The sequence below is a fragment of the Heterodontus francisci genome, chromosome 11, assembly GCF_036365525.1.
Source record: "Heterodontus francisci isolate sHetFra1 chromosome 11, sHetFra1.hap1, whole genome shotgun sequence".
NCBI classification, from domain to species: domain Eukaryota; kingdom Metazoa; phylum Chordata; class Chondrichthyes; order Heterodontiformes; family Heterodontidae; genus Heterodontus; species Heterodontus francisci.
This window is the reverse complement of record NC_090381.1, coordinates 14,489,638-14,512,305: the sequence shown is the minus strand read 5'-3', so window position 1 is coordinate 14,512,305 and position 22,668 is coordinate 14,489,638. Positions and strand designations below refer to the sequence as shown.

At 45.8% G+C, this 22,668-nt stretch overlaps 1 protein-coding gene across 7 annotated transcripts in view; it reads right to left on the bottom strand.

The window, feature by feature from the left end:
* cep63 (centrosomal protein 63) overlaps positions 1-22,668 on the bottom strand; it is a 151,445-nt gene that overhangs the window by 5,280 nt on the left and 123,497 nt on the right. For 5 of the 7 annotated variants that reach the window (XM_068041341.1, XM_068041346.1, XM_068041345.1 and 2 more), the window contains 2 exons: positions 20,416-20,618; positions 8,738-9,077 (listed from right to left, as the gene is read on the bottom strand). In XM_068041341.1, coding sequence (XP_067897442.1) covers positions 8,738-9,077; positions 20,416-20,618 — 543 coding nt within the window. The remainder of the gene's footprint in view (positions 1-8,737; positions 9,078-20,415; positions 20,619-22,668) is intronic. The other 2 variants (XM_068041344.1, XM_068041347.1) reach the window with 1 other exon arrangement.

Genomic DNA, 22,668 nt, shown 5'->3' with positions numbered 1-22,668 from the left:
GAAAGTGAGAAGTAGCCGCATCATGGGCCTTTGTGGGTCAGCATAGAGAGGGAGATCTATGTCTCCCAACACAGGCAAGATGCGAGACCATTCTGACTGTAAAAGTATATCTCTGGAGAGAAGTGGGGGGGAGAGAGAGGGGGGGGGAGAGGGGCAGAGAGAGGGAGAGGGAGAGGGGGAGGGAGAGGGAGAGGGGGAGGGGGAGGGGGAGGGGGAGGGAGAGGGGGAGGGGGAGGGGGAGGGGGGAAGAGAGAGGGGGAAGAGAGGGGGGGAAAGAGAGGGGGGGAAAGAGAGGGGGGGGAAGAGAGGGGGGGGAAGAGAGGGGGGGGAAGAGAGGGGGGGAAAGAGTGGGGGGGAAAGAGAGGGGGGGAAAGAGAGGGGGGGAAAGAGAGGGGGGGAAAGAGAGGGGGGGAAAGAAGAGAGGGGGGGAAAGAGAGGGGGGGAAAGAGTGGGGGGGAAAGAGTGGGGGGGAAAGAGAGGGGGGGAAAGAGAGGGGGGGAAAGAGAGGGGGGGAAAGAGAGGGGGGGAAAGAGAGGGGGGGAAAGAGAGGGGGGGAAAGAGAGGGGGGGGAAGAGGGGGGGGAAGAGAGGGGGGGGGAAGAGAGGGGGGGGGAAGAGAGGGGGGGGAAGAGAGGGGGGGGAAAGAGAGGGGGGGAAAGAGTGGGGGGGGAAAGAGAGGGGGGGAAAGAGAGGGGGGGAAAGAGAGGGGGGAAAGAGAGGGGGGGAAAGAGAGGGGGGGAAGAGAGGGGGGAAGAGAGGGGGGGGAAGAGAGGGGGGGAAGAGAGGGGGGGAAGAGAGGGGGGGAAGAGAGGGGGGGAAAGAGAGGGGGGGAAAGAGAGGGGGGGAAAGAGAGGGGGGGGAAAGAGAGGGGGGGGAAAGAGAGGGGGGGGAAAGAGAGGGGGGGAAAGAGAGGGGGGGAAAGAGAGGGGGGGAAAGAGAGGGGGGGAAAGAGAGGGGGGGAAGAGAGGGGGGGAAGAGAGGGGGGGAAGAGAGGGGGGGAAGAGAGGGGGGGGAAGAGAGGGGGGGAAGAGAGGGGGGGGAAGAGAGGGGGGGAAAGAGAGGGGGGGAAAGAGAGGGTGGGAAAGAGAGGGTGGGAAAGAGAGGGTGGGAAAGAGAGGGGGGGAAAGAGAGGGGGGGAAAGAGAGGGGGGGAAAGAGGGGGAGAGAGAGGGGTACCTAACCTGAAGTCAATAAAAAGGAATGAAACCGGACGGACCACCCGGCATCGACCTAGGCACCGGAAACGACAAAAGCAAACCCAGCCCTGTCGACCTTACTAACATCTAGGGGCTTGTGCCAAAGTTGGGAGAGCTGTCCCACAGACTAGCCAAGCAACAGCCTGACATAGTCATACTCACAGAATCATACCTTAAAGACAAAGTCCCAGACACTGCCATCACCATCCCCGGGTGTGTCCTGTCCCACCGGCAAGACAGACACACCAGAGGTGGTGGGACAGTGGTATACAGTAGGGAGGGAGTTGCCCTGGGAGTCCTCTACATCGACTCCGGACCCCATGAAGTCTCATGGCATCAGGTCAAACATCAAGGTAACCTCCTACTGATTACCACCTACCGCCCTCCCTCAGCTGATGACTCAGTACTCCACCATGTTGAACAGCACTTGGAGGAAGCACTGAGGGTGGCAAAGGGCCAAAATGTACTCTGGGTGGGGGACTTCAATGTCCATCATCAAGAGTGGCTCGGTAGCACCACTACTGTCCGAGCTGGCCGTGTCCTAAAGGACACAGCTGCTAGACTGGGTCTGCGGCAGGTGGTGGGGGAACCAACACGAGGGAAAAACATACTTGACCTCGTCCTCACCAATCTGCCTGCTGCAGATGCTTCTGTCCATACTCCACTGCACAGTCCTTGTGGAGACGAAGTCCCGCCTTCAATTGAGGATACCGTCCGTCGTGTTGTGTGACGCAATCACCGTGCTAAATGGGATAGATTTCGAATAGATCTAGCAATGCAAAACTGGGCATCCATGAGGTGCTGTGGGCCATCAGCAGCAGCAGAATTGTACTCAACCACAATCTGTAACCTCATGGCCCGGCATAACCTCCACTCTACCATTACCATCAAGCCAGGAGACTGGAGACTCAGCCTGGTTCAATGAAGTGTGCAGGAGGGCATGCCAGGAGCAGCACCAGGCATACCTCAAAATGAGATGTCAACCTGGTGAAGCTACAACACAGGACTGTCTGCGTGCCAAACCGCGTAAGCAGCATGCGATAGACAGAGCTAAGCGATCCCATAACCAATGGATCAGATCGAAGCTCTGCAGTCCTGCCACATCCAGCCGTGAATGGTGGTGGACAATTAAACCACTAACTGGAGGAGGTGGCTCCACAAATATCCCCATCCTCAATGATGGGGGAGCCCACAACATCAGTGCGAAGATAAGGCTGAAGCATTTTCAACAATCTTCAGCCAGAAGTGCTGAGTTGGTGATCCATCTCGGCCTCCTCCTGAAGTCCCCAGCATCACAGATGCCAGACTTCAGCCAATTCAATTCACTCAAGAAACGACTGAAGGCACTGGATACTGCAAAAGCTATGGACCCTGACAATATTCCGGCAATAGTACTGAAGACCTGTGCTCCAGAACTTGCCGCGACCCCAGCCAAGCTGTTCCAGTACAGCTACAATACTGGCATCTACCCTGCAATGTGAAAATTGCCCAGGTATGTCCTGTACACAAAAAGCAGGACAAGTCCAACCCGGCCAAATACCGCCCCATCAGCCGACTCTCAATCATCAGTAAAGTGATGGAAGGTGCCATCAACAGTGCCATCAAGCGGCACTTGCTTAGCAACAACCTGCTCAGTGACGCTCAGTTTGGGTTCCGCCAGGGCCACTCAGCTCCTGACCTCATTACAGCCTTGGTTCAAACATGGACAAAAGAGCTGAACTCAGAGGTGAGGTGAGAGTGACTGCCCTTGACATCAACGCAGCATTTGATCGAGTATGGCATCAAGTAGCCCTCGCAAAACTGAGGTCAATGGGAATCAGGGGAAACCCTCCGCTGGCTGGAGTCATACCTAGCGCAAAGGAAGATGGTTGTGGTTGTTGGAAGTCAATCATCTGAGCTCCAGGCCATCACTGCAGGAGTTCCTCAGGGTAGTGTCCTGGGCCCAACCATCTTCAGCTGCTTCATCAATGACCTTCCTTCAATCATAAGGTCAGAAGTGGGGATGTTCGCTGATAATTGCACAATGTTCAGCACCATTCGAGACTCCTCAGATACTGAAGCAATCCGTGTAGAAATGCAGCAAGACCTGGACAATATCCAGGCTTGGGCTGATAGGTGGCAAGTAACATTCATGCCACACAAGTGCCAGGCAATGACCATCTCCAACAAGAGAGAATCTAACCATCTCCCCTTGACATTCAACAGCATTACCATCGCTGAATCCCCCACTATCGACATCCTAAGGTTTACCATTGACCAGAACCTGAACTGGAGTAGCCATATAAATACCGTGGCGACAGGAGCAGGTAGGAGGCTAGGAATCCTGAGGCGAGTAACTCACCTCCTTACTCCCCAAATCCTGTCCACCATCTACAAGTCACAAGTCAGGAGTGTAATGGAATACTCTCCCACTTGCCTGGATGGGTGCAGCTCCAACAACACTCAAGAAGCTCGACACATCCAGGACAAAGCAGCCCGCTTGATTGGCACCCGATCTACAAACATTCACTCCCTCCACCACAACGCACAGTGGCAGCAGTGCGTACCATCTACAAGATGCATTGCAGCAATGCACCAAGGCTCCTCAGACAGTACCTTCCAAACCCGCGACCTCTACCAACTAGAAGGACAAGGGCAGCAAATACATGGGAACACCACCACTTGCAAGTTCCCCTCCAAGTCACACACCATCTGACTTGGAACTATATCGCTGTTCCTTCACTGTTGTTGGGTCAAAATCCTGGAACTCCCTTCCTAACAGCACTGTGGGTATACCTACCCCAAATGGACTGCAGCGGTTCAAGAAGGAGGCTCACCACCACCTTCTCAAGGGCAATTAGGGATGGGCAATAAATGCTGGACTGGCTGGCGACGACCACATCCCATGAATGAATAAAAAAAAAAGAAAGAGGGGGGGGGGAGAGAGAGGCGGGGGAGAGAGAGGGGAGAGAGAGAGAGGAGGGGGGAGAGATGAGGGGAGGAGAGATGAGGGGGGGAGAGATGAGGGGGGGAGAGATGAGGGGGGGAGAGAGAGGGGGGGAGAGAGAGGGGGGGGAGAGATGAGGGGGGGAGAGATGAGGGGGGAGAGATGAGGGGGGGGAGAGATGAGGGGGGAGAGATGAGGGGGGGAGAGATGAGGGGGGGAGAGATGAGGGGGGGAGAGATGAGGGGGGGGAGAGATGAGGGGGGGAGAGATGAGGGGGGGGAGAGATGAGGGGGGGAGAGATGAGGGGGGGAGAGATGAGGGGGGGAGAGATGAGGGGGGGGAGAGATGAGGGGGGGGAGAGATGAGGGGGGGAGAGAGGGGGGGGAGAGAGAGGGGGGGAGAGAGAGGGGGGGAGAGAGAGGGAGGAGAGAGAGGGGGGGGAGGAGAGGGGGGGGAGGAGAGGGGGGGGGGGGAGAGAGAGGGGGGGAGAGGGAAGAGAGACAGAGACCGAGAGAGAGCGGGAGGGAGAGACAGAGAGCGGGAGGGAGAGACAGAGAGCGGGATGGAGAGGCAGAGAGCGGGAGGGAGAGGCAGAGAGCGGGAGGGAGAGGCAGAGAGACCGAGAGTGGGAGGGAGAGACGAGAGTGGGAGGGAGAGACCGAGAGTGGGAGGGAGAGACCGAGAGTGGGAGGGAGAGACCGAGAGAGGGAGGCAGAGAGCGCGACAGGGAGCGAGAGCGCGACAGGGAGCGAGAGCGCGACAGGGAGCGAGAGAGAGGGAGAGATCCTTGGGGAGCACCACTGTCTACCATCCTCCTGTGTGAAAAACAACCATTAACCACAACTTGCTACTTTCTGTCTTTAAGCCAATTTTTTAAAATCTAAGCTGACACTGACCCTCCTATTCCATCAGCCTCAATTTTGTTAATCAGTCTTTTATGTGATACTTTGTCCAACTCTTTCTTAAAATGTATATAGACAATATCTATTGCATTCCCTTCATAAACCTTTTCTGTTATTTCATCAAAAAAAAAAACGATCTGCCTTTTACAAATCCGTGCTGGCTCTCCTTCATTAACCAAATCCTCCAAGTGCCTGTTGCTTTTCTTTTTTCATTAATTGTTTCTAAACCTTACCCACCATTGAAGTTAAACTAACTGGCCTGTAGTTACTAGGAGAGCCCTTACACCCTTTCTTGAATAAGGGTGTCACATTTGCCAATCCTCTGGCACCTCCCCCCATATCTAGGGAAGATTATTTCAAGCTCTTCTGCTATGACCACCCCCACTTCTTTAAGCAATCTGGAATGCAAGCCATCCGGACTAGGCGACTTATCCACTCGAAGCACAGCCAGCCTTTCCAGTACATCCTGCCTTTCAATTTTCAGCCTATCTATTATCTCTACCATTTCCGCCTCTAGTAATATTTTGTCAGCATCCTCTTCCTTAGTAAACACCGGTACAAAAGTACTCATCAAGTGTTCCAGCCTTGCCCTGTGTCTCTAAGCATATATCATCTTATTTGTCCCTAACAGGCCCCCATCCACCTCTTATTACCCACTTACTATTTACATGCCGGTAGAAGATTTTTGGGTTCTCTTCAATGTTAACTGCCATTCTATTCTCACATTCTCTCTTTGCCAGTCTTATTTTCCACTTTACTTCTCCTCTCAACATAGTGCATTTGGCCCGGCTCTCGCTTGAAGAATTCATCTGACATGCATCACACCTCTTTTTTATTTGATCATATTCTTGATCTCCCTAGTCATCCAAGGAGTCCTGGCCTTTTTCCCCTCCCTTTCCCTCTTGTTGGAATGTATCTAGCTTGTACCTGAAGCATCTCTACCTTAAAGATAACTCATTGTTCCATTACAGCTTTTCCTGTCAGTCTCTGTTTCCATTTTACCCTGGCTGGATCCCTTCTAATCCCACTGAAGTTAATCCTCTTCTGCTTTTATTTCTGATGTCCAACTTCTCATTACTTTTAATAAAAATGCATGTTCCAAACACTTTGGAAATTGATTGGATTTGCAATCAACTGCAGAATAGTTGGCCAAACATGATCATATTTTTCACAGCCTCCAATAATTATGCGAACTTTGAAAGTTACAGAAACTAAATTATAATTTAGTTTCTTTTCCAATGTACTTACATTGGTTTACGACAAATGGCAGCAGATTGGATTTCAAGCCTCTCTCTGGGTTACTAGATTCAAGAAACTTCCTGGGCAACCTTTCACACCTCGCATGCACTGGGTTTACACTTCAAACAGAAGTGGTGCAAAATTGCCTCCTCCAGAGTCAGTTCTGACACTGAGTTTGCATTTACATTATTGTGTTCATGCAAAACTTCTTTGCAACGATGCTCATGTCACGGGAATAGTAACCCAGAGAGAGGCCTGAACTAATAATCCAGAGAACGTAAGTTCAAACCTTACCATTTGAAAATTTGAATTCAACTTTAAAAGTAATTCAGGAAATAAAAAGCTGGTATCAGTAAAAGTGACCACGAAGCTGTTGATTGTTGTAAAAATCCAACAAGTTCACTAATACCCTTTAGGGAAGGAAATCTGCTGACCTTACCCAGTCTGGCTCACGTGAGACTCCAGACCCACCAAATTGGTTGACCCTGAAGTGCCCGAGCAAGTCACTCAGTTGTCCCAAACCATGTTCAAGGCAGCAACCCACTACCACCTTCGAAGGGCAATAAGTGCTGGCCTTTCCAGTAACATCAACATCCCAAGAATGGATCAAAAAATAAAGGTGTAGTGTAAATTCACCTTCTGATAAATAGAGTGGATTTTACCAACAGAAAAACTACAATCTGTAGTCTTCTCAAGTGGCCTCACTGCTTCCATCGTATCAATCACAGATAAGGCCATCTCTGGTCACTCTCCACCCACAATCCCCTTCCCTCTCCCAAACCTACTTCTTTCTGTCAACTCCTGGAAAGAAAACTCTCTCCCAATTCGCTTACAACTGCACTTTCAAATTCACAACTATCTTCATTCACCAGGATATTTCTGCAGCTACTGATCTTCTCAACCACACCTTCACCTCTGCCTTTGACCCCTAGTCCCTATTAAAATCATTACTCTTCTCACGCTGGCCATTCACCTCGGTACAACCCTTATCTTCACTCCCTTAAGTCCAATGGATGCAGACTTAAATGGATATGCCAATCAACTAGTTTAGCATTCACTGCTAGATCTAGCTAGACCACATAAAGCACTATTGAATCCTACTCTCATCTATTAAAACTGCTCACTATTGCAGGATTCTCCTGGAATGCAAAGATAACCCCAGCTTCTTTTCTCTATTGCAAACCATCTTCCTAAACCACCATCACCTGTCTCCTCCACCTTCACCTCCAAACTCAAGTGCGTGGGGTTCACGGATTTCTTTGTCAAGATTGAGAACAATCGACCAGCTGCCTTCTGTCACATCCCTCCTTTCCCCTAGTCCACCGAACCAAACATCCCTTAAATAGCCCCTGTCCTAACCCTGAATTCACATCATTCTCTCGTTTCTCTCCTATGCCCTCTCCAACATCATCTTGTCCATTAGATCCACCTCCTGCTTCCTTGATCCTATTCCCACTAAACTGCTGACCACCCAACTTCCCTTCCCAGTCCCCATGTTAGCTGATATTAACAACTGTTCTCTATCTTGTCTTTAGGTAATGTATCCCTCTCCCCAGATGTACTATCATCACCACTCTCCTCAAAAAAACAATCCTTGCAAATCACAGCCTCATCTCCAACCTCACATTCCTCTCCAAAACCCTCGAACATCTCTATCTTTCCCTGAACTCAATGGCTGAATCCCTCCAATCAGGTTTCCGCACCAACTACAGTCCCAAAAGGTTCTTACCAAAGTCACAAATGACACCCAATGTGACTGTGACAAAGGTAAACTACACCTCCTCATCCTTCTTGACCTATGTGCAGCCTGACACAGCTGACCCATACCACCTTACATCAATGCCTCTCTACCTGTACTTGTCTGGTTCCATTCTGATCCATCTAACCATAGCCAGAGAAACACACGCAATGGCTTCTCTTCCTGCTCCTGCAGTTTCCTCTAGTGTCCCCTCTTATTTCTCAGTAACATGCTGCCACTTGGTGATATCATCCAAAAACATCATCAATTTTCACATGTACGCTGATGACACTCAGCTCTACCTCACCACTACCCCTCTCAACTTATAGACAGTGGAGGGGGCATCTGTCTGTCCGATATCCAGCACTGGATGAACAGAAATTTCCTGCAACTAAATATTGGGAAGGCATTGTCTTTGAACCCCACTACAAACTCTGTCCCCTAGCCACTGACTCCATCCTTCTACCTGGCAACTGTCTGTTTCTGAGCCAGACTGTTCGTAACTTTGGTGCCATATTTGACCCTGAGATGAACTTCCGACCACCATCGATAAGCCCGCCTATTTCAACCTTTATAACATCACCAGAGCCTCCTGCCAGTAGAAACAGTTTCTCCTTATTTACTCATCAAAACCCCTCACATTTACAATATTTATACATTTTGCAATAAGGTGGAAATTCACTGTTGAGCAGAATACGAGAGTTTCATATTCAATAAAAGTACAATAAACCCACTTACCAAAGGCAGAAATTGCTCATTGTGGAGCGAGGGGACAGACTGTACTGACACATTGTCAGAAAAATCTGCTTCATTCTCATCTACAGACAAGATGATGTAGGAAGAGATCCCACGCAGGGATTCAGAGGATGAAGCATCAGATGAATCACTTTGAGCAGCATTGGAAAAGTCCCTCTCAGTAACTCTGCCCTCTGTTAAACTGTGGAAGTCAGACTCTGATAGTGGATGCTGACTTTGCAATGTCTGCTTGTCTCCTTCGGAGTGCACAGCCATTTCTCCGAGTCTGTTCTGAAGCTCTCTGAGTTCCTTCTTATGTTCAAGCTGGAGCTCCTCCACTCGCCTATAAATATTCAGAAAAGTTTTCAGATTAGTTAGTTTGTTTAGTTTGAGATACAGCACTGAAACAGGCCCTTCGGCCCACCAAGTCTGTGCCGACCATCAACCACCCATTTATACTAATCCTACACTAATCCCATATTCCTACCACATCCCCACCTGTCACTATATTTCCCTACCACCTACCTATACTAGGGACAATTTATAATGGCCAATTTACCTATCAACCTGCAAGTCTTTGGCATGTGGGAGGAAACCGGAGCACCCGGAGGAAACCCACGCAGGCACAGGGAGAACTCGCAAACTCCACACAGGCAGTACCCAGAATTGAACCCGGGCTGCTGGAGCTGTGAGGCTGCGGTGCTAACCACTGCGCTACTGTGCCGTTACACAACTCTTCTTCTAAGTAATGAAATTAAAACAAACTCTGGAAGCTGTAAAACATCAGTTCTCCAGTGGGTGCTGCATGAATTAATTACTAGTTCTAGTGAATACATTTTAAGGGAATTGTGACCAAAATCCACTTTTAGGGAAGGAAATCTGCTGTCTTTATCCAACCTGGTCTATGTGTTACTCCAGTTACACTGCAAAGTGATCAACACTTAAGTGGTCTAGCAAACCACTCAGCTGTGTCAAAATTAGTATGAAGAATAACAAGAATAAAACAGGATGGACCACTCAGTAGAACACCCTACCTAACAGCATAGGAGCAGCTTCACCATATGAACTGTAGCAGTTCAAAAAGGGAGTCCACCACTACCTTCTCAGGGTAACTTGGGATGGGCAATAAACACTGGCCTTGCCAGTGACATCTACAGCCTGAGAATGAATAAAAATTCTTTTAAGAAATATTTGAATGCCATGCAATCACTATTGGAAATCTCAAACAGTGTCTTTCACCATCACCAGCTACAACACAGAGCTCTTGAACTTCTCAATTCTAAATGGGGCATTTAAAAAAAACATAATTTCAGAAGTAAATGCTTGCAGATTTGCTTTGATGTCACCAGTACAATGAAAATCTTTGCTAACTCCAAGTTACAGAATCAGTGGCATAACTCAATGTTGCTGGGCTCCACCCAATGAGATAGACCCAATGATAAACTCTCAAGGTGGAATGAACTCATGTCTAAGCAACAAGTTTCTTAATCATGATGCAACATCCAGTTCAGCAAAGGAAGCTTTCTCTTTTGGATGATAATATTCAACATTGAAGGTGGGTCATTAAGTTTTGTGTAGCATATTGTAGAGCTTTAGAACTCAGGGAGATTGGAGAAAAGGACATTGTATTGAAAGTCTGGAATTAAAATCACCACATACATGGTACAGTGCGCAGCAAATGCAGCCAAGAACATTACAGTCCTGAGATGCACTAGTGGCTTGTGGCAGGGATTGCAATTCCCTCCTCTCCTGAAGATGCCTACTTTTCCTTCCAAAGATGCTGGCAATCTGCCATTATCTCATCCTAGTGTTCATTCTTAAAGTGTGAACAGAAACTAAATACCTGTGTGCAGGCTTTTGAACTGTGGAGGGCATCATCAGATGATCAAAAACATCCTTTCTAACATGGTTATTGGGTAGCTTTTGGAATGACTAGACTGGGTGAAACTTTCCCCTCCCTAGCCCATGAGTCCAGAGACCAATTATAACATCCCAATGACTAGGGAAGTTGCTGGTTCAATGTAGAAGCCAATCTCATTAATTAGTGGCTTTCAGGGAAGGGTGCCTGCACCCCTACCTGCTCCAGCCTTCGCGTGACTCCTGTACTGCTCTTAATGCCAACCAAAATGGCCTAGCAGGCTGTAGCTCACTGTCATTTTCTCAGAGCAATTAGAGATGGGTCATAAATGTGGCCATGCCAGCATTACATACATCCCAACAAAAGAAGGTGCTGTTCGAGCTGAGTTCTACTAATGAAACATAGACTGGAAGTCAAACCTGGAACTTACTGCGCTGTCTGGTATAATACCACAGTGATCAGTTCCTTTATACCATATAACATCAGGGAAGATGTGCTACTGCATTTTAACACACTCTCAAATTACTTGCTCAGCATACACCAGCACATGCAGCATTTAGTATAACAGCTGATTTGAAGCCCTGACAAGCAATTGATAGTGTTGGAGAAATAGGCATAATAAAATGCAGTGTTATAAAGATGCTGAGAGAGAGAAGAATTCATGGGGCTTGTGGAAGGAGGAGTATAAAATAAAGTATAATCTTGTCATTCTGGCAATTTCTGCTTGAACCTAACATTTTCAAAACTTGCTTAAGTTGGAATTAACATAGGTTCTCCTTCCCTCTCAAAACATCCTCAGCCCTGCTTTTCACAATATTTTTTACTCAATTGGATTTGCAGCACTGCTTAAGATGTAAATTCATTCCTCCTTTTTTCTCAGTTATTTCCATGATGCACAAGATACACATCTCCCCCTTACTCCTGACAGTTGCCTTGTAGCCTTGAAGTTGTTGCAGCACTACCCAGCTGTTCACAAACCACAGTCCAGACTAGGCTCACCGACCAGCGCGGTCCATGACATTCACAGTCAGCAATAAATTGCCGACATTCCTCTTCAGCCCCCACGTAAATAAGAACTGGGAGAAGCTATTCAATCCCTCAAACCCGTTCTATCATTCAATTAGATCATGGCAGATCTATATACCTCAACTACATTTACTCACCTTAGCTCCATAGTCTTTGAACTCTTATTGAACAAAGTTCTATTGATCTCAGTTCTGGAAATTTCAATTGTTCCAACATCGACAGCGTTTTGGGAAGTCAGATCCAGATCTCCCTCGTGTGAAAAAGTGCTTCCTGATTTCATTCCTAAATGGCCTGGTTCTAATTTGAAGGTTATGCCCTCTTGTTCTGGAATCTTCCCCCGAGGAAATAAATTTCCCTACCCTGTTGAATCCCTTTATCACTTTAAACATCTTGATTAGATCATCCCTCAACCTTCTAAACTCACGGAAATACAAACCAAGTCTGTGCAGCTTGTTCTCATAATTTAATCTTCTGAACCCTGGTATCATTCTGATGAATCTGTGTTACACCCCCTCCAAGGCCAATATATCCTTCCCTGAGATTTGGTGCCCAGAAATGCACTGTCTGACCTAGACTCAGTATACTTGAAGCATCACTTCTATCCTTATGTATTCCAGCCCCCTTGAGATAAAGATCAACATTCCATGAGTCCTTCTAATTACACTTTGTACTTTTTATGCTCATGGACATCTAAACCCCTTTGCTCCTTCACAGCTCCTATTAATTAAGAAACTATTCTAATTCATCTTTCTCAGATCCAAAGTCGTTGATCTCATACTTTTCTGCATTGAACTCCATCTGTCAGTTTTGCCCACACACTTGGTCTCCTTATGTCCCCTTGTAACTTCCTGCTTCCAAGGCAACTTATTACGTCTCCCAACTTGGTGTTATCTGCAAACTTAGATATACCGATCTCTATACCTTTCACCAAATCACTGATACATATGGTGAAAAGCTAAGGCGCCAGTACAGATCCCTGGGGAATACCACTTGTCCCATTACCACTGCTCTCTATCCCCTACCTCCAATTACTATTCCATGTCACAAGGTTACCTCTAATTCCACACACTTGCATTTTTGATAATCTCTTGTGCTGAACCTCATCAAATGCCTTCCTGAAGTCCATCCTGACAACATCCCCTGTCCACCATGCTAGTGACCAACTGAAAAAAATTGAACTAGATAGTCACACTCAATTTATGCGTACAGTATTAAACTGACAGGTCCTAAATCACAATAGTGACTACTGTTCTTCATTGGTTGAAAAGCACTTTGGGGCACCCTGAGGTTATGTAAGGTGCTATAAAAATGCAATACATACCAACAAGGATTCAAAGTATGGGAACCAAAGCGAGGTTCCTTGGATGACAAGGGAGATAGAGAATATGATGAAACAAAAAAAAAGTGTATGATGCCTGCCAAGTGAATTCTGCAAACGAAAACCAGGACAAATACAATAAGTTGAGAGGGGAACTGAAGAGAAAAATTATATTGGCAAAGATAGAATATGACAATAGAATGGCAGTTAACATAAAAGGGAACCCAAAAATCTTCCACAGATCACAACATTTAAGTAGCATTTAGATGAGCAACTGAAACGTCAGCGCATACAGGGCTATGGGCCAAGTGCTGGAAAATGGGATTAGATTAGATAGGTGCTTGATGGCTGACACGGACACGATGGGCCAAAGGGTCTATTTCTGTGCTGCATAACTCTATGACTCTCTGACATGTAAATAGGAAGCGGGTAGTAAGAGGCTGGGTGGGTCCTAATAGGCACAAAGAGGGTGATATATGCTTAGAGATGTCGGGCAAGGCTAGAATACTTAATGTATTTCGTATCGGTGTTTACAAAAGAAGAGGATTCTGAGAAAATGCTGGCAGAGGCACAGATGACAGAGGTAATGGATGAGGTGAAAATTGATAGGCAGGATGTACTGGAAATGCTGGTAATGCTTCGAGTAGATAAGTCACCTGGTCCGGATGGCTTGTATTCTAGGTTGCTAAAGGAAGTGTGATAGAGATAGCAGAAGGGCTTGCCATAATCTTCCAATCTTCCCTGGATACAGGGGAGGTGCCAGAGGATTGGAGAGTGGCAAATGTGACACCCTTATTCAGAAAAGAGTGTAAAGACATTCCTAGTAACTACAGGCTTGTCAGTTTAACATCAGTGGTGGTAAGGTTTCAGAAAAAATAATCAGGGGAAAAAAAATCAACAGGCACTTGGAGAGGATTGACTTAATTAAGGAGAGCTAACATGAATTTGTAAAAGGCAGATTGTGCTTGACTAATTTAATTACATTTTTGATGATTAACGGAGAAGGCTGATGAAGGGAATGCAATGGATGTTATCTATAAGAGGATGTTTAACAAAGTACCACATAAAAGGCTGGTTAACTGCGGCACAGTGGCGCAGTGGTTAGCACCGCCGCCTCACAGCTCCAGCGACCCGGGTTCAATTCTGGGCACTGCCTGTGTGGAGTTTGCAAGTTCTCCCTGTGTCTGCGTGGGTTTCCTCCGGGTGCTCCGGTTTCCTCCCACAAGCCAAAAGACTTGCAGGTTGGTAGGTAAATTGGCCATTATAAATTGCCCCTAGTATAGGAGGTGGTAGGGAAATATAGGGACAGGTGGGGATGTGATAGGAATATGGGATTAGTGTAGGATTAGTATAAATGGGTGGTTGATGGTCGGCACAGACTCGGTGGGCCGAAGGGCCTGTTTCAGTGCTGCATCTCTAAACTAAACTAAACTAACAAAATTGAGACTCATGTAATAAGAAGGTGAGTGTCAGTATGGATAAGGACAGAAAACAGCAAGTCGTGGTAAATGGCTTTTTTTCAGACTGGACAATGGTAGATAGCGTGTTCCTCAAGGGTCAGTGCTAGGACCACTACTATATATATATATATATATATACATATATACACACACTTGCATATTTGAATAAAATTTAAAAATTTGCCGATGATACCAAACTACCAAACTTGGAGGTGTGGCAGACTGTATGATACCAATTGACTGCAAGAGGACATAGATAGGCTAGCAGAGTGGGTAGAAAAGTGGCAGATGGAATTTAATACAGAGAAGTGTGAGGTAAGGCATTTTGACAGAACGGATAGGGAGAGGCAATATAGACTTAATGGCACAGTTCTAAAGAGTGTACAGGGACAGAGGGACCTGGGGGTTCATATACATCGATCTTTGTAGAAGGCAGGGCATATTGAAAGACCAGTTAGCAAAGCATATGGAATCTTGGGCTTCATAAATAGCAATATTGAGTGCAAAAGCAAGTAAGTTATGCTGAACCTTTATAAAACTCTGGTTAGGCCCCAACCAGAGCATTGCATCCAGTTCTGGTCACCACACTTTAGGAAGGTTAAGAGAGTCCTTGAGACAGTGCAGAGAAGATTTACCAGAATGGTTCCAGGGATGAGCGATTTTAGCTACAAGGTTAGGTTGGAGAAGCGGGAGATGTTCTCCTTGAATAAAGGAGATTGAGGGGTAATTTTATAGAGGTGTCCAAGATGATGACAGGTTTTGATAAGGTAGACAAAGAAAAGCTGCCCTCATTAGCTGATGGCATAAGGACTAGGGGACACAGATTTAAGGTTTTGGGCAAGAGATGCAGGTGGGTGTGAGGAAGAACTTTTTTTTATGCAGTGAGAGGTAATGACCTGGAACCTGCGGCCAACAAGGGTGGCGGAAGCTGAGACGATCAGTGATTTCAAAAGGAAATTGGATGGGCGCTTGAGGGAAATAAACTTACAGGGTACGGGGATCGAGCGGGGGAATGAGACTGACCGGATTGCTCTGCAGAGCCGGCATGGGCTTGATGGCCCGATTGAGTTCTGAAAAATGGCTAATGCATCTCCAATTTCCTCACTATTTCTCTTAATTACCATCAGGTCCTGCAGAATTGTCTAGCTTAAGTCCCATTATTTTCTCCATTGCTATTTTGTTTAGAATTCTAGGATGGTAGCGCACAGGAGGCCATTCGACCCATCATGCCTGTGACAGAACTATTTAATAGTCCCATTCCCCATAACTTAAACTAAATCCACCAAGTTTCTCCCCATGATTTTTATTTGTTTCCTTGTACCCCTGGTATTTTGTCCATACTCTCACTGTGAAAATGGATAAAAAGTACTCATTTAATGAGTCTCTCATCCCTTATTGTCTGTTATAATCTCACCTGCATCTGTTTTTAATGAGCCATACTCCCCTTGAATATTCTAAAAGTAGAGTACTGCAGATGCTGGAAATCTGAAATAAAAACAGAAAATGCTGGAAATACTCAGGTCAGGCAGCAGCTGTGGAGAGGAATCTGCACCATTTCTGATGAAAGGTCATTGACCTGAAATGCTAACTGTTTCACTTTCAACAGATGCTGCCTGACATGCTGATTATTTTGAGCATTTAATATTCATATTCCTCTTTACTACTCCCATTATATGATAAAATGTTTGCTGTAAGCTTTAACAGCCCTTGGAATTAAAAAAAATCCCTTGTTGCTCAGTACTTCCTTTCTATCTCTGTTGCTTCTTAGAGCTCTTCCAGTCCAATGGATTTCCACTTTCCCTTGCATTTAGAGTCATAGAGTTATACAACACAGAAACAGGCCCTTCGGCCCACCGTGTCCATGCCGGCCATCAAGCCTATCTATTCTAATTCTGTTTTCCAGCACTTGGCCCGTAGCTTTGTATGCTATGGCGTTTCAAGGGCTCATGTAAATACTTCTTAAATGCTGTGAGGGTTCCTGCCTCTACCACCCCTTCAGGCAGTGTGTTCCAGATTCCAACCAACCTCTGGGTGAAAATATATTTCCTCAAATCCCCTCTAAACCTCCTGACCCTTACCTTAAATCTATGCCCCCTGGTCACTGACACCTCCGCGAAGGGAAAAGGTTTCTTCTTGTCTAACCTATCAATGCCCCTCATAATTTTGTATACCTCAATCATGTCCCCCCTCAGCCTTCTCTGCTCTAAGGAAAACAACCCTAGCCTATCCAGTCTCTCTTCATAGCTGAAATGCTCCAGCCCAGGCGACATCCTGGTGAATCTCCTCTGCACCCTCTCCAGTGCAATCACATCCTTCCTATAGTGTGGTGCACAGAACTGTACACAGTACTCCAGCTGTGGCCTAACTAGCATTTTATACAGCTCTATCATAACCTCCCTGCTCTTATTTTCTATGCCTCAGCTAATAAAGGCAAGTATCCGATATGCCTTCCTAACCACCTTATCTACCTGTGCTGCTGCCTTCATTGATCTATGGACAAGTACACCAAGGTCCCTGACCCTTTGTACTTCCTAGGGTCCTACCATCCATTGTATATTTCCTTGCCTTGTTAGTCCTCCCAAAATGCATCACCTCACATTTCTCCGGATTAAATTCCATTTGTCACTGCTCTGCCCATCTTACCAGCCCATCTATATTGTCCTTAATCTAAGGCTTTCCTCCTCACTATTTACAACACCACCAATTTTCATGTCATCTGCGAACTTACTGATCATACCTCCTATATGCACGTCTAAATCATTAATGTACACTACAAACAGCAAGGGTCCCAGCACCGATTACTACGGTACACCACTGGTCACAGGCTTCCAATTGCAAAAACAACCCTCAACCATCACCCTCTGCCTCCTGTCATTAAGCCAATTTTGGATCCAATTTGCCAAATTGCCCTGGATCCCATGGGCTCTTACCCTGTTGAACAATCTCCCATGTGGGACCTTCTCAAAAGCCTGACTGAAGTACATGTAAACTACATCAAATGCTTTACCCCCATCTACACACCTAGTCACCTCGAAAAATTCAAATCAAGTTTATTAGACATGATCTCCCCCTGACAAAGCCATGCTGACTATCCTCGATTAATCCCTGCCGCTCCTAGTGGAGATTAATCCTTTACCTCAGAATTTTTTCCAATAGTTTCACAACCACTGATGTTAGACTCACTGGCCTGTAATTACCTGGTTTATCCCTGCTACCCTTCTTGAATAATGGTACCAGATTCGTTGTCCTCCAGTCCTCTGACACTTCTCCTGTGGCCAGAGAGGATTTGAAAATTTGTGTCAGAGCCCCTGCAATCTCCTCCCTTGCCTCACATAGCAGCTTGGGATTCATCTCATCTGGGCCCATGGATGTATCCACTTTTAAGCCCGCTAAAACAGCTAATCCCTCCTCCCTTTCAATGCTAATTTGTTCAAGCATATAACAATCCCCCTCCCTGATCTCTGCACCGACATCGGCATTCTCCATAGTGAACACAGATGAAAAGCAATCATTCAAAACCTCGCCTACGCCCTCCGGCTCCACACACAGATTGCCACTTTGGTCCTTAATAGGCCCTACTCTTTCCCTGGTTATCCTCTTGCCCTTATTATACTTACACAATGCCTTGGGATTTTCCTTTATCTTGCTCACCAGTGTTTTTTCATGCCCCCTCTTCGCTCTCCTAATTACTTTTTTTAAGTACCCTCCTACACTTTCTATACTCCTCTAGGGCTTCTGCTGTTTCTGCCCTCTGAATCTGCCATAAGCCTCCTATTTTTTCCTTATTTAGTCCTCTAGATCCCTTGACATCCAGGGTTCCCTGGATTTATTGGTCCGACTCTTTAACTTTACAGGAATATGTTTGCTCTAAACTCTCACTATTTCCTTTTTGAATAACTCGCACTGGTCTGATGTGGACTTTCCTACAAGTAGCTGCTCCCAGTCCACTTTGGCCATATTGAAATCAGAATTCCCCCAATTCAGACCTTTATTTCCGGTCCATCTTTGTCCTTTTCCATAACTACCTTCAATCTTAGAGTTATGGTCATTATACCGAAATGCTCCCCCAATGACACTTCTACCACTTGTCCGGCTTCATTCCCTAAGATTAGGTCCAGTACTGCCCCTTCTCTTGTCTGACTTTCTATGTGCTGGCTCAAAAAGCTCTCCTGGATGCAATTCCACGCTCTTTAAACGTTTTGCACTAAGACTATCCCAGTTAATATTGGGGAAGTTGAAATCCCCTACTATTATTTTTACACCTCTCTGATATCTACACCTATATATCTGCTCCTCTATCTCTCCCTGTTTGGAGGCCTGTAGTACACTTCCAGCAAAGTGTTGCCCCCTTTTTGTTTTTAAGTTCCACCCATATGGCTTCATCCCTCCTTACTGCAGTAATTGACTCCTTGATCAATAGTGCAATGCTACCTCCTCTTTTACACCCCACTAAAGGCCCGCTACCCGACCTGAACCCGACGACATGTGTTGGATTTGGGTTGGGTTGCACTTCCAGGTCCAGCATTCGGGCTCGGGTGGGGCCGGGTCGGACACGCTCCATCACAGGTAAGTGGCTCCAATGTTAATTTAATTTTTGGACTAGAAAGGTAGTTTAGTTACAGTTAATTTATACTTGCGCAGATCAGCAACAAAGTGAAAAACTGAAGGTAGGTTAACTGATGGTCAGGTCAGATCAGGCTCAGGAACAAATGGAAGGACTCGGGCCGGGTCAGGCTCGGGTCAGATGTGGTGTTGTTGGGCTCAGGTCGGGGTTTTTTTTTTGCAGACCTGAGCAGGTCTTTACACGCCGCCCCCCCGCCCCAGTCACACCTGAAGATTCTATACCCTGGAATATTAAGCTGCCAGCCCTGCCCTTCCCTCAACTATGTTTCTGTGACGGCAATAATATCATATTCCCAAGTGTTAATCAATGCCCTCAATTCATCTCCTTGCGTTAAAATAGATGCAATCCAGCTTTGCATTGTTTGCTTGTGCCTAAACAGCTCTATATTTGTTCTGCTTTCCAAACTGACTCAGTTTCTCTTCTATATTTGGCTGTGCATCACCCTCTACTGTACCTCCACTCTGTTTCCCATCCCCCTGCCAAATTAGTTTAAACCCTTCCCAACTAGCACTAGCAAACCTCCCTGCAAGGATGTTGGTCCCGTTCCGGTGCAACCCGTCCGACTTATACAGTTCCCACCTTCGCCAGAAACAGACCCAGTGATCCAGGAAACTAAAGCCCTCCCTCTTCAGCCACTTTTGTGTAAGCCTTTACTTTTAGCTTCATACTGTCTCTTCCCTCATTTATTTCCTATTGCTCAAAATTTCTGCAGGCATTTCTAACATGATTGATCTCAGCCTTGAAAGTTTCATCTGCCCCTCAGGATCCACAGCATTTTGGGGAAGAGTGCTCCAGATTTCCAGTACCTTTTGTGTGAAAACTTATTTCTGATTTTGTTTCTGAATGACCTAGCTCATACATTACTTCCCCTCATTCTGGATTCCCCCATCAGAGGAAATAGTTTCTCAGTCTCTGAACTATTGAATGCCTTTATCATTTTAAACATCGCAATTAAATCACTCCTCAATCTTCTATACTCAAAGGAACACAAGACAAGTTAATGCAACCCGTCCTCAAGCTACTTTGGATTTGTTCACATTTAGTCAGTCAATCACAGTTGTTGTGCCCTACAACTATGGAGTCTTGGAAGGTGCAGCGGTGCATTTAGCTGCTGGATTTTTAACTGTATAGATATAGACACACTTGGCATTACATCTGCATGTCGACCTTAACCAAGACTGTATACATCAAATGCGTTATGACATCACTAAGTTGCAACACAGTCCTACGTGCCCAATATTTAACTTGCATGCTGTGGCTATTAAGATATTAAGTATTCATCTCTAAATAAAGTCTTTAGATCTATAGTAATCTCAATGATGTAAAAGTTAGGGATTAAGGCAGTGCATCCAGTTGAAATTTTACTACATATCTTGCCTGACAAAGGCGCCATACCTATTCTCCGTTTCTCTGATATCAGTCAGTTTCTTCTGTATCTGCAGCAGAAGCATCTCATATCTGTCCTGAGACACCTTGGCTGACATCTCCAGTTTGCTTCTCACATCAGCCAGTTCTTGCTGGAGCTGCTGGTTTTCTTGCTCCAGTTGCCTCAGAGAAGAAAAATAGTCATCACGAAGGTCCGTTATCGAACGATCCTGCTGTCATTGGAATGAATGGACAGTTTGTTAATTTTTTCCTTTATCCCTCTTTCCCTCTGGAGCTCATTCCTGCAGCTTACCAATATCTTTCTTCAAGTTTCAAGCTCGTGTCAGAGACTATTCCACCACAGAGGGTATAACTGCTAGGCACAATGATATCAACATCCAGCATGCACACAACAGCATATGAATATACGAATTAGCAGCAGGAGTAGGGCACTCAACCCCTCGAGCCTGCTCCGCCATTCAATAGGTTCATGGCTGAACTGATTACTCCACATTTTCACCTACCCCTGATAACTTTCCACCCCCTTGCTTATCAAGAATCTATCTACCACTGCCTTAAAAATATTCAAAGACTCTGCTTCCACTGCCTTTTGAGGAAGAGAATTCCAAAGATTCACGACCCTCAGAGAAAAGATTTCTCCTCATCTCTATCATAAATGGGTGACACCTTATTTTTAAACAGTGACTCCGAGTTTGAGATTCTCCCACAAGGGGAAACATCCTTTCCGCATCCACCCTGTCAAGACCCCTCAGGATCTTATATGTTTCAATCAAGTCGCCTCTTACTCTTCTAAATTCCAGCGGACACAAGCCTAGCCTGTCCAATCTTTCCTCATAAGACAGCCCACCCATTCCAGGTATTAGTCTCGTAAACCTTCTCTACTGCCTCCAATGCATTTACATCCTTCTTTAAATAAGTAGACCAGGACTGTACATAGTACTCCAGATGTGGTCTCACCAATGCCCTGTATAGCTGAAGCATAACCTCCCTACTTTTGTATTCGATTCCCCTCGCGATAAATGATAACATTCTATTAGCTAATTACGTGCTGTACCTGCATACTAACCTTTTGCGATTCATGCACTAGGACACCCAGATCGCTCTGAATCTCAAAGCTCTGCAATCTCTCACCATTTAGATAATATGGTTCTTTTTTATTCTTCCTGCCAAAGTGGACAATTTCACACTTTCTCACATTATACACCATTTGCCATGTCTTTGCCCACTCACTTAACCTATCGATATCCGTTTGTAGCCTCCTTATGTCCTCTCCACAAGTTACTTTCCAACCTATCTTTGTGTCATCAGCAAATTTAGCAACCATATCTTCGATCTCTTCATCCAAGTCATTTATATAAATTGTAAAAAGTTGAGGCCTCAGCACAGATCTCTGTGGCACACCACTCGTTACATCTTGCCAACCAAAAAATGACCCTTTTATGCATACTCTGTTTCCTGTTAGCTAACCAAACATCTATCCATGCCAATATGTTACCCCCTACACCATGAGCTTTTATTTTCTGCAATAACCTTTGATGTGGCACCTTTTCAAATGCCTTCTGGAAATCGAAGTACAATATATCCACCGGTTCCCCTTTATCCATAGCACATGTAACTCCCTCTAAGAACTCCAATAAATTGGTTAAACATGATTTCCCTTTCACAAAGTTATGTTGACTCTGCCTGATTACCTTGAATTTTTCTAAATGCCCTGCTATAATATCTTTAATAATAGCTTCTAACATTTTCCCTAAAACAGATGTTAATCTAACTGGCCTGTAGTTTCCTGCTTTCTGTCTCCCTCCCTTTTTGATGAAGGATGAAGTCCATCAGGACCCGGGGACTTGTCAGCCCATAGCTCCAACAATTTGTTCAGTACCACTTCCCTGGTGATTGTAATTTTCTTGAGTTCCTCCCTCCCTTCCATTTCCTGACACAGCTAATACTGGGATGTTACTTGTATCCTTAATAGTGAAGACCAATGCAAAATATCTGTTCAATTCATCTGCCATCTCCTTATTATCCATTATTAATTCCCCAGACTCACTTGTAATAGCATGAGCCAGGAGCTCGTCATTGTTCTATCTCTCTAGTTCAAAGACGCCGAGGTCAATTATAGCAGCTGACAGTGCTGGCCCAGCAGCATTCAGTTACCTCCGCACAGAGCAGGGACCTCCTGTCACAGTTAAAACCTAGCTTTAGTAACTGAGTTCCCAAGGCTCACTTTCAAATCCATGGATCAATCACTAAACCCAATGTCAA